The 13,016-nt window shown below is 29.8% G+C and overlaps 2 protein-coding genes across 2 annotated transcripts in view; both read left to right on the top strand.

Moving 5' to 3' along the window:
• LOC113379316 (potassium/sodium hyperpolarization-activated cyclic nucleotide-gated channel 4-like) overlaps window positions 1–2,944 on the top strand; it is a 20,362-nt gene extending 17,418 nt beyond the window's left edge. Inside the window, exon 5 of the mRNA XM_026619529.1 lies at window positions 2,612–2,944. Within this exon, the coding sequence (XP_026475314.1) occupies window positions 2,612–2,944 (333 nt within the window). The remainder of the gene's footprint in view (window positions 1–2,611) is intronic.
• A 2,313-nt stretch (window positions 2,945–5,257) lies between these two features.
• On the top strand, window positions 5,258–7,637 carry LOC113379332 (potassium/sodium hyperpolarization-activated cyclic nucleotide-gated channel 2-like). Its single transcript, XM_026619530.1, has 2 exons — window positions 5,258–5,963; window positions 7,252–7,637. The coding sequence occupies exons 1-2, from the start codon at window positions 5,258–5,260 to the stop codon at window positions 7,635–7,637; spliced, it is 1,092 nt and encodes a 363-aa protein (XP_026475315.1).
• Window positions 7,638–13,016: the final 5,379 nt, after the last annotated feature.

Below are 13,016 nucleotides of genomic sequence, written 5' to 3' on the forward strand. Positions count from 1 at the left end.
TGTTTTATTAAGCATTTAATCTAAATCACAATTGTAAAAAAAAATTATATTTAATAAAAAGCAAGTTATTTAGATATGAAAAATTATTATTAAACTTGTGCAAGTGCTTGCATAAAATAAAATTATATTATTAACAATTTCTTTAATGTATATAAATTTTGAGAAAGTATTTGTATATATAAAGACAGAGCAAATGTATTGTCTAAGTGCAAAAAAGTAAAAGTAGTATTTCTTTACAGTAATGATAGTACAAAAAAACTTTATCTCATTAGTGGACCTAAAATAGGTCATTAGTATTTTTGTTTAATTTTTCTATAAAAATTTTATTTACTATTTCCCTGGTAGATGATTGGTATGTTTAGTCAACCTGACTAACTATGTCTGAGTACCTAATTGAATTCTTATGGACATATTTCTAATTTTTTATGGATTATATATTTAGAATTATTTTCTTTAGAATTCGTCGAAGTACTTTGGTAACAGAAAAATTGCAATAAAAAGAACATCTTAAAAAGCCGCCGAGCCATAAAGTTAGAAAATAGGAGGCACATTCACTATGCCTATTTTACTATACATCCTTTTAGTCATTTTCGGTAAGAAAATAAATAAGAAACTTTTTTTTTATTAAAAAAGTAAATGCAAATATTTATTTTGGATTTAGGGTAGGGTGGGGCATAAAGGTCCAATTTGACTTTCAGACAGTGATTATATTGTCTAAAGTAAATGAACTACATGACATCACATAACATGTATCAAACAAACAACTATCGAATTACATTCAGTAAAATTTCCAGTTTCATCCTAATTATAGAAATATATTTGTTTACTATTTTCTAAAATTTGTCATCTGTCCCTTTTGCCCCATGGGCGTGGTAATAAGGGACAAAAAGGAGGCAAGGAGACCAACGCCATTTTTATTTTAAATAGATATGTGGATATACAGAGATATATGGGAAATTTTTTTACAGAGGTTTCATTGTACATAACCTTGATCTCGTATTTCAAAAAACACATTCATAAGCAGAGATCAAATATCTATTAATATAATTTAACATTTTATTTACTATTTTTCATTATTTAAACTTTAAACAATCTAAAGGTTTAGTTGGTTCTTTTTACTCCAGCCACATGTAAGCTTTTATAAAGGTTGTATCAAAATAGAAACCAAAACCACAGAAACTCCAAAAAAAATACTTTTGGTATGAATATTGATACAATTCCGTTTATCTCCTGAATAAGATGATGACTAGTTACACATCTTTTACCCTCTACTTTAAAATATCATCACTAAAAAATTCCAATGATTGTGAACCTTTTTACCCGAGGACTTTAAGCCCTACTTTACCCTATCACTATTTTTTTTATTTTCAGTTTATCATAATATTTCGTTTATTAATATAATAGATTTTTCTCGAATTTTCAAATTCATATGTATCTTCTAACACTATTTTTTATTTTTCAGGTTATACTGGCAGTGGTTATTAATATGCTTGATAATTCTGAAGCTTGCAATCGCACCATTTGTCATAACTTTTTTGCCCAAGTCAAATTATGGAGTATTTTTCAATTTCCAATGTTTTTAGTTTTTGTGATCGATTTAATAGGATTGTTGGATATTTGTCTGTCTTTTGTAACCGGTTATTTAGATCGAGACTCCTTGGAAATCATTTTAGAGTCAAACCTCATTGTCAAAAAATACCTCAAGACCCGCTTCATTTTCGACCTCCTGGCATCGTTTCCTGCAGAATTTGTTCTTCACATACCAGAACCCCAAGTGAAGAGGACAGCTTTTTGTTTACTCCATTCATATTTTTTATTTTCTGCAAAATTTTTCACTTGTGTACCCTTTGTCCTATTTGCACGGAAGTAAAGAATTAAAATCGAGTTTGACTTATTTGTCGAAACTCATATTTCGAATCCTGGTCATCGTCATCGTAATACATTGGCTCACTTGTTTACTTCTGATGATGACCAGATTCCGTTATGGCGATAATGTGGATAATATTCCCAGATCTAACTGGATTTATCAAATTTCATTTGACCAAATGGACACTACAACTCGATATATTTTAAGTTCGTATGTTGTCATGCGCACAATTTTAGGGTTCCAACATGATGATAAGGTTAAAATATTTTTTTTGGACCACTGTGCATTCTGTATGGCGATGGCCTTGTTTGGTTATTGTTTAAAAATTGCAATTACTATGCAATTTATAATTTTAATAAGGAGCAAGAACGCTTCTCATCTGAGATACCAGAATATACTGCAACAATTCGAAGACTTTTTGATGTACAAACAAATGGCGTTTGGAACAAGTAAAAGGTTGATGGATTATTACGAGTATCGTTTCCAGAAATATTTTTATAAGGAAGGTACAGTTTTGGATTCTTTATCGTCGCATTTGCAACATGAAATATTGGTGACCAATTGCAAAAGACTGGTTGAAAATGTTCCGTTTTTCACTAATTTTCCCCAAAATCTCATCATGAACATCGTCAAGCTGTTGGATGCCGAAATATATCTACCCAAGGTAATAAATGATAAATATTCAAAAGATTGTTGTTAAAATTGTTAGTCAAAAGATATGTTTATTATCATTATTTTTTTCAGGATTATATTATTAAAGCAGGAGAACCTGGAAACTGCATGTACTTCATAAATTGCGGAACAGTAGCTATTTATGGAGCAAGTTTAATTGAAAAAAATCATTTGTACGATGGAGATTATTTTGGAGAAGTATCTCTAGTCACAGGAGAAGTTAGAATAGCTTCTGTGGTTGCAATAGAAACATGTGAACTTTATACATTGTCCAGACAACATTTTATGGAAGTTATGGGCCCTTATCCACATTTATTTGAGAAAATAAAGGACACTGCACTTATTCGGGCTAATATTAAAATGGCTGTCAAGAAATGGCTTAGTTTTAGAAAATCGGATACTTGATGATATAATGACTCATAAAATGTACTTGTTTTTACTACAGTGCTGATTTTTAATTAAATTAAATCTTTGGTCTTTATAAATTAGTTTACTTGCAAATATAGATTACTATAGGTATTGAGTCTTAGATAATTGTAAAATTTCATTTGTCGAAATAAATTTATGGCAAATTGACTATCGATCGAATTAAAAAAACAAAAATAATTCAATATTGGCATATTACAAAATCAATATACATTTGTTTAATATTACTTACAATTTGTGTTATTGTAAAAAACAATTTCCTTTTACAAATATGTCTAATACAAATGTATTTCATATACACAATTGTTCGATTTTTAATAGAAGAGATGCATTAGATCGTGTTATTCCTGGAAATGGATTAATACCACAGTTACGTAGAAGGTAATAATTATAGGAAATATTTATATTAAAAAAATGATATTTTTTGCAGGTTAAAAATTTTATTTTCTCAATTCCCATTTCAACAAACTATTATTAAGAATTTCTTTATAATTTATTCACTTATAATGGTAATATATAACACACTCCAATCCTTGCATTTTTCTTGTATTATTTAACGATTTATTTATATATGGATAATTTTGCTTGTTTATTTTCTAATCAAAAAGCCTTACTTTGTTGGTTATTATTTTCTTGACGTTGTCAATAATTGTTTTTGAAGTAAAACTTCTTTAGGCGTGACTAGGGTGTTAATCCGTACAAATGCAACGGAAGTTTGTTACGGCAGATAAAAGTCAAGTGCCAATGATTCGTCATTCGCTCTCGATGAAATCATTTCTATACGGGTCGACTGTGATTGGCCGTCGTGTCGCGTGATAGTGTTCTTTGATTCTATGCGTATACGTAGTTTTTTTCTTGATTTTTAATTAGTAATTACTTTTCTTGTTCGAGGCTCAACATGAATGATTAATTATTTAGGCAAAAACATATTTATTTAATATTTTTTCATTTAGATTTAGAAACTACTGTATGGTATGTCCGGATTTTCCTGCTTCAAGGGCAAATTTGAAAAGCGAAAGAGCTGTTCATATGGAAAGGAGAAGGCATTTGCATCAGTATTACTATGTTTTTCATCCTTTTAGCAAATTTAGGTAAAAATTTGATTTTGAAGAAGTCATAAACAAAGTGTCCTAGAGGCCAATTCTCGAATAAAATAGAAATGATTCGAATGAGTTGGTAATCACAAACTATCGAAAATGTATCTATTTGCTATCGGAATTTTTATACATAAAACCTAACCTACAAAACGTGCAAACGTCAAATATATTATATATTATCGCTTTTTAAGGGTTTTTGGACACCTCTCTCTTTCTTGGTGATACTCGTGATATTTAAATTCCCCCTCCACCCTTCCCCACAAACATCACGTGTATTATTAGTACCTAGAAGAATCATATTTTTTTTTAAAATACTTTTGACAATTTTTGAATTTTTTTTAATTAAGGCAATAAATAAGTGAACGTGATATCTTGCTAGATCATCCTCCTTCGTGATTTTGTGTCAAAATACTTCCCACTTTAAGCGTCACGTGATCTATCTTTGATAACACATGCGTGAAGTTAGGTTGTTTGTGTAAACCACCAGATTGCACAGCAAATACATAAAATTTTTACAGTTTGGTACTACCAACTCATACAAATATAGACCCGCAACATAGCATTACCATACCATACCTATTTTATCCGAGAATTGATACTTTAGTTTTGTGGATGATATTGAATAAAACTTTATATGAATATGGTTATGTAATATTTAATTATAATTGCTGATATAAAAATTGTGTTTTACAGGATGCTTTTCGAAGGAATCATGATACTTTTGTTGTCACTTCAAATTCTTATTGTGCCATATGTTATTTCTTTTTACCCAAAACATGAACATTCCTTGGTTAATAATTTTGCTATGGTAAATATATTCTTACATTGATTATATATATTATATGCAATATTTAGCGATTGTGTGATTGATGATTCGACACTGTCTCATAAATTTTTGATTCTAAATTGAATTTTTTTTTTCTAGCTCCTGTGCTTCTTTGTAGATATGGCTTCAATAATAGACATAATGTGCTCCCTTAACACTGGTTATTTTTGTACCTCCAACAAAGAGATAGTACTTGATCGCAAAAGAATCATTATTAATTACTTTAAAGGATACCTAATATTCAACATAGTCTCGAGTGCACCATTGGAACTGCTCTTCCATTTATCATACGAGACAAGCCATTCCTTAAACTCGTTCATAATATTTGGTCTCCTGAAGTTTTTCCATATCATAACTCTAGTTACCTACATGAAAAATTTTCAAGTGTGTTACTACACATCATCTTACACCTCTCGTTTCTTGAGACAATGTTTTGCCTTATTTGTGATCCTCCACTGGTTGGCATGTTTGAAATTCATGATCACCCGTTGGACTCATGGTGATGTCGAAGATTTGATACCAACTTTTGCTTGGGTAAAACAAATGAACTTTTTGCCCAAGTTTCCAAATGATCGTTACATCACGTGCTTTTTTAACATCATGAGTGCCAGTACGACTTATAACTATGGAATGTCTCTATCTTTTTCTTCCGAAGACATGATCATGACAATGGTATTATATCTTTTTGGATCAATCCTGAAAATCCTGGTAGTTGCACAAATTTTGCTTCTAGTTAGAAATACGAATGCTTCTAAATTGAAGTACCAAACACTGCTCCAGCAATTGAATGAGTTTATACGCCACAAGCAACTTCCTCAGGTGATCAGGAATAGATTGTTGGATTATTATGAGTTTAAATTTCAGAAGAATTTTTATAAAGAAGACGCTATATTGGATACTTTATCTACGCAACTCAGACAAGAGATTATAGTGTACAGTTGCCGAAGATTGGTGACCAGTGTTCCGTTTTTCGAAAAAATTCCAAATACTTTGCTGGTTCGTATTGTGACTTGTCTGCAGTCTGAGATCTACTTAGCACAAGTAAGTAGCTTTACACAACAATTATTAACTACCAGTAGGAGAAGTTTGTTTTCATAAAAAATTCCGATTCGCTAATTTTGTGTTTTCTCGACGTTTCAAGCCATTCTGAATCGAATGAGATCAAAATTGGAAAAGGTATGTGTGCGTGTGTGAAAGGATTTTTTGCGGTAAATCGACATTTTCTCAAAAATGGCTGGACCGATTTTAAAAATTTAAAATCCATTCGGTGTATCTCGATGAGGACTAACGTTTTTCAGTTTTGTGCGACGATTGGGCGAGCCGTTTCTTTTCAATTCGCAGAAAAGTGAAAAAAATTTAGTCGACCAGCCAGCAATTCTGAATCGATTTCAAAAATTCAAAAACCGTTCGAAAGATATTGGATCGATCGAGCCATTTTCTTGTAATTTTTTTTTTTTGACGATTTTTATGATTTTTTTTTTTGACGATACTACCATAGTCTTATAGACCATACTAAAATATTACGGCCTTACGACAACTCGTTTAACTTTAAAAATTTGTCAAAGTTTGCAAAAATTAGTATCGTTTGTTTGGCATTTGTCAAAATTAGACCTTTAATCGACGTTTTCTCAAAAATGCCTGAACCGATTTCAGAAATTTAAGAGCCATTTTATGTATTTCAATGAGGCCTATCGTTTGTCAGATTTGTGCGACGATCTGCCAAGCAGTTTTTTGCAGTTTGAAAAAAAAGTGTTAAACTTTTCGTCTACATTTAAGTTTATACTACCAAATCAATTTAAAAAAAACAAAAACTGTTCGAAATATATTAGTTGGGAATGATACTGATTCTTTTTAGGTGAAAATCTATTCAACAGTTAAAAAAAAATTTGAGCCGCTTTTTATAGAACTTTTTTGGTGATATATATCATAGTCTTATAGAGCTTACTGAAATATTACGGTCTTACGACAAGTAGTTTAATTTTAAAAAAATATCAAAGTTTTAAAAAATGAGTAGTTTTTTTTTACATTTGTTAAAATTAAAATTAGACGATTTACTTGGTATAACGATAGAGTGCTTGGTCTTAATGAACATACTAAATCATTAAAGTACTACGGAAACTGGTTCAATTATAAAAATTATTGATTTTTGAAAATTTGCTTTTAGAAAATACTCCAATTAACGTGTTCGTTCGTTTTCAATGATGTGTAATAAATCTACTAGGAATACTTTTAATAACTCATAAATTAATTTATTTTTTATTGATTAAGTCGATTATTTACACATATGTAACTTGTTCATGTAACTTGCCTCAAGGCAGAATACCAATACCAACTAGTTTTTATTCTTTTTCTTTTATTTCCAGGATACAATAGTAGTAGAAGGCCAACCTGGTCACAGCATGTTTTCATAGGATCAGGAACTGTAGCCATTTATGGACAAAATCGTGAAGTCGCACATTTGAGTGACGGTGCCCATTTTGGAGAAGTCGTTCTGGTCACTGAAAATAATTTAAGATCGGCAACTGTTGTAGCTATAGAAACTTGCGAACTTTACACTTTGGATCGAAAGGATTTTATGCAAGCTATTTCTCCTTATCCTGATATTATGGAAAGGATTCGTAGGGAGGCATATAAACGTTTGAATGTTTCTTTCTCCAAGTGGTCAACTGATGAAGTTGATGACAGTAGATCGGTTCTTGACGATGATGGTGATGATCTGGATGATACTAGACCAGAAAATTTGGTCTGATAAATGTAATTTCATATAATAAAGCAATGTGAGAGAATATTTCAAAACATTTATTTTTTGCATTCTTGATCAACCTAGTTGCGTGTATGCATGCGTAGGTGTGTATCATCTTCTTAAAAATCGTCCTTGTAATTTCTAAAGTGCTTTTCTATTCCAGTCTGGCCAGTGTAGAGTTTAATATCATTGTTTGATATTACGAGGCCTTGACTCTTGTTAATGACCCGACGATTGATGGGAAATTCATATGGGTACCAGAGGCGTAGATAAATATTTCATAAAAACACTAAACATTTACAAATTTCAAACATTCTATAATTTTTGTCAATTTAAGACTGTTCTCCATCGAACGGAATATAATACAACACTTAATAATTATATGAACTAGAATACAACTAAATAGAAGTGGGATTTAGCTCTAAGGCAAATTGTGTAAATAAACAACCTAGTCATTATGAATTCATATTCAAAATTTTTGAAATTGTGACAAAATTACTGGTGCATGGCATCGTGCCTTAAGGCAAATCTCTGGTACTTACCGTACCGTAATTTAAACTTTTGAAAGATAAAAAATTTGTAGAAACAAATAAATTAATAATTTATAAAAATACTTTTTGAAAACTTTGAAATTTCTGAACAAATTGGACTTGAAAAAAAATTTTTTGAAAAATTAGATTATTCTAATTCATTTTTTTTTGAAAATGTCAACTTTTTTCAAACATTATAAATCTTGATACAAAATCCACAAAAATATGAACAAAATTTGTACTTATTATTAAAATCTCTATGAAATATCTGATTTAATGAACATATGTATTTGTATGTTCATTTTTGACCACTAAATGGCATTTTTTATAATTTTTTTATTGGATATCCGAAACCGATAGACCTGCCTTCCCAAAAATGCATAGTTCTTCATTTTGTCAATACAAGTAAAATGTTTTTGGAATTATTTCGATCGAACCCATTCTCTCAAAAACTGAGTTACCATTTTTGGCATTTTTTGTCTCGTATCTTCAAAACCGTTGGACCTACTTTTGTCAAAAACTAACCAGCACGTTTTTCCCATTAATACGAATCGAATACTTTTTTAATCATTCAAATCAGTTGATTCGTGTTTACAAAATTGACATTTTTGAATTTCTTTTTCTTTTTCTTTCCAACAGCTCAAATGCTCCCAAATTATTAAGAAAAAATCCTCTGAAAATTTTAGCTTTTGAAATAGCATGGAAAAATTTTCAAAAATTTTAAAAATTATTTTAGATATAACTTAACGAACAAATGAATGAGTATCATTCAAAATTCGACGCTCCACAAAATAAATTATAAAAACCTCTTTTGCAGAGCGTCGAATTTTAATAGACACGAATTGTCATTTTAAATACATTTGTCGCTAAGTTATACCAAAAAAACATTTTATAAAATTTTCGATTTTTTTCCATTCTTTTTCCATACGAAGTTTGATTGAATTGCGCAATATCTAAAAGTTAATATAAAGAGCTAAAACTTTTAGAGAATTTTTTTTAATCAATTTCGAAACATTTGAACCCTTGGGAGCAAAGAAATTCGAAAATGTGCATATTAAGGACCACCCTAACACACATGCACACATTTTTTTTAATGTGTGCAAAAATGTTCAGAAGGCTTAGTTAGAAACTTGAAGATTATTAATATTCCAAACTTCAAATTTTGTTATAATTAAACCACTTCTTGTAGAATCATAATAATTAAAAATGATCATTAAGACCATGACTTCTATCACCATTAAAAACACCAATAAACATTAACAATTTTGGAGAAACTTGGTCAACCTTTACCAAAAAAAACTAGTAAAAACAATTCACCACTTGATATCAATTTACAAATTGATAACTTATTCGAGTAGTTTTTAAATTTTCAAAATCAGTTCAGAATTATCAACGAAAATATCGCTATTTATTTGCATTTGTCTGTAAAACATAAAAAATCGACTTGGCTAATCATCTCGCAAAACAAGTCAATGTGAGTCCTAATCAAGTTTTATTAAATGGCTTTAAAATTTAAACCTCGACAAATAGGAACATTTTGACTTATAATACTCAGACTCATACTTTTTTATCAACCTATTCAGAATGACTTGAAACGATAAGCAAACAAAAAATTAGCAAATCGGATTTTCTGACAACAACATTTTTGAAAAAGTTAATAAAAATGCACTATACTAAACTTCTAATATCTCTAAGCTCTGCCAACAAATTTAATCCTAACAAAAATCATTGTCTATGTAAGCTCCACCAGCTCCCTTATTATTCCAGGTACCAATGATAAGTGCAACATTATCATTTCAGGGTCAATTTTGTTGGTCGACATGGTAAAAAATACTATCATTTACAGCGTTTGCTGAGTAATTAGCCTATTTTTGAACTGCTTCCGACCATCCTACATCATGAATTGTAATCGTTTATTGCAGAAATAATTCTGTTTGAATGAAAAGTTGGTTTCGTGTTGACTTTTCGTGCACTTAATATCGTATAATTGATGTTTTATTAATCAAATCGACTTTTTATGACCTCGGACTGGTTATGTAAGGTCGCTGTTATTATAAAAATAGATCGTATATTATTGAAAAGAATGGAAGTTGTAGAAATGGATACTTTGAATGATAAGGAAGACTAGAGAAAAATTACCTATTAACTAGCAGATGATGACTGAAAATAATATTTGGACTATAGTCGGAAAATTGATCCTCCCTAATTACATTTGCACCATATTTGTAACTTCATGTAAACGATTACATATAGCTATCAAAACTTTCCTACTACCTGAGCATTCCACATAAATTCAATAATTAAGATGAATTTCTAAGTAAAACAGACTTTATTAAATACTATGTGAACACCTATAGGAATTACATGCTCTCAAAATTGTGTGTTAAAATTATTTTCATAAAGTACATGATGGATTTTCATAGATAGGGAAGACAAGAGTTTGTAATTAACTTAGTTTAAGATTAATTACTTGGGACATTGATGTAATAGATGTTTGAAAATTTCATAGAAAACCTAACTTAAGGAGAAATTATAAATTGCCTCAGAGACTTGATGTTGTGACAAATTTTATTATTAATTTTGACAAAGTTTGCCAGATTTTCATATTTTATATATTAAATACTATATTGAATTACCGTGTGTATAACTTTGGATATATATATATATATATATATATATATATATATAATTAATCGATAGGTTGCCGCAGCTCTGATTAAAACATTCTTCTTCATTAATTTTAATTGTTCTTTGAATCTGAGTTGGTTGAATTCAAATCAAACAAATTAATTGTATCATTGTGACGTTACTCTTCAGATATTTATTATTAGACAAAAATGAATTAGAATATGGTATTAAATTTACAAATTAATTGAACTGATAAATTGATAAATTAACGAGACAATAAATAACATGAACAAAAAAATCAACCAAAATGACGACAATAAATAACATGACCAAAAATAAAGGCATAATTTATAATAAATAAACCCACTGAGAATTAAATTATTTATTCACCAAAAATTATAATTGATAATTTACGGTTTTTTGTATATAGTTCGACTAAAAATTCTGTGTATAAAGTTCATAGAAGAGCTGGTCTTGAAGGTCTACGAGTAAAAAGGTCCATCACCTTTATCTCAAAAATAAGTAAAGTGTGGTGATATTCGATTTAAATTAAAGTAGATATATAATTATGTATAATCTTTCATCACCTTAAATCAGGCATCATCGAAATAAGAAGATAAAAGACCACTTTTGTCTCATTAGTCTTTCTTTTGAACACGGTTGTTTAGTTTATGATACCTAAATAAAAATTTTCTAAGAATTTTTCTGACTTCCCGTAATTCTATGCATATTTTTACGTTTCAGAGGTTTCTGAACAATTCGGCATACCTTAGAAAATATGGATGTATGTGTGTGTATTTGTGAATGTGTGTGTGTGTGTGCGGATACAAATTTTCGTCAACAATTTCGGGATTTTATTTTTTGAGTTAATCATTTTTTTTGAGCACGGTTGTTTAGTTTATGATCCCTAAATATAATATTTTTAATATTTTTTTTAATTCGCCATAGAGTAAGTTATAGTAATCGTCCAAAAATATAGAATAAAAGTTTGTGCATATTTTTACGTTTCAAAGGTTTCTGAACATTTGGCATACCTTAGAATAAATTGATGTGTATATGTGTGTGTGTATGTGTGTGAGTGTATATGCATGTGTGGATACAATATTTCGCCCACGTTTCCGGAAGCACGGATCAACGAATTTGAATGATTCAAAAAGCATTCGATTCCTATTGATAGGGGAAAGTGCTAATTACGTTTTTGCAAATAAGGTCCAGCCATTTCGGAGCAAAAAGTCCAAAGTCCGAGAACCGGATTAGAATGATTCAAAAAATATTCGGTTCGTATTGATGGGAGGACGTGCTGATTAGTTTTTTGCAATGGCGGTTCCAGCGGTTTCAGAAGTATGGAGCAAAAAGTAGCATTTAATAGAAGAACGGATTATCTAATTGTAAAATAAGTTTGCTTGTGTCGATATTGTAAAGAAACTATTAGTTATGGGAGAAGGAAGAAAAAAAACAAAACTTCAAAAAGTATCTACTTTTTTGAATATCTAAAACATTTGAAATCTCTCGAATATTTCCTTACCGTACGGAAAGTTCCTGCAATTTACCTTAAGGCACGATGCCATGCACCACCAGTTTTTACTTTGCTTGACGAGAAATCAATTGACACGTGTGCAAACATATATATATATATATATATATATATATATATATATATATACATATATAAAATTCTCTAGACTGATGATACATAAAATTCAGCAAGAAATCATTGTACAAAGGCGCCTTCGCTGAGATATGAAAATCGTAAATTACAAGTGTTTACAACGCAAATAGACAGATGTGGCATACATCTCGGCTTTTCATGTAAATATAATATTTCATAGGCCAAAACGTCTTAAAACTGATACACGAGCGATTGATTTAAGACGTTTCTCCATCTTTTCAACTTCAGGAATTTCCGATAGAGGAAATTCATCAAAAATTCAGAACAAAATTTTATTAGAAGAAATCAAGTAAATGAGATTTTTTAAGAATTGAGAAAACAAATTTTGAATAAATTATGCTGCTGAAATCGTCGAGAAAAAAAGTATCCATACATACACATTCACTTTATCTGAGATAAGCCAAAATGTTCAGAAACCTCTTAAACGTAATGATATGCAAAAATTTCATTTACGAATTTTAGACGACTACTATAGCCTACAATACGAGAAGTTAATAAATTAATGAATACCATTCATTTATATCATATGAATGTTTCACTCAGATTAAAGCACAATTA

The sequence above is a fragment of the Ctenocephalides felis genome, unplaced genomic scaffold (genome assembly GCF_003426905.1).
Source record: "Ctenocephalides felis isolate EL2017-DRISC unplaced genomic scaffold, ASM342690v1 CF-g0.4_SCAFFOLD_00845, whole genome shotgun sequence".
NCBI classification, from domain to species: Eukaryota; Metazoa; Arthropoda; class Insecta; order Siphonaptera; family Pulicidae; genus Ctenocephalides; species Ctenocephalides felis.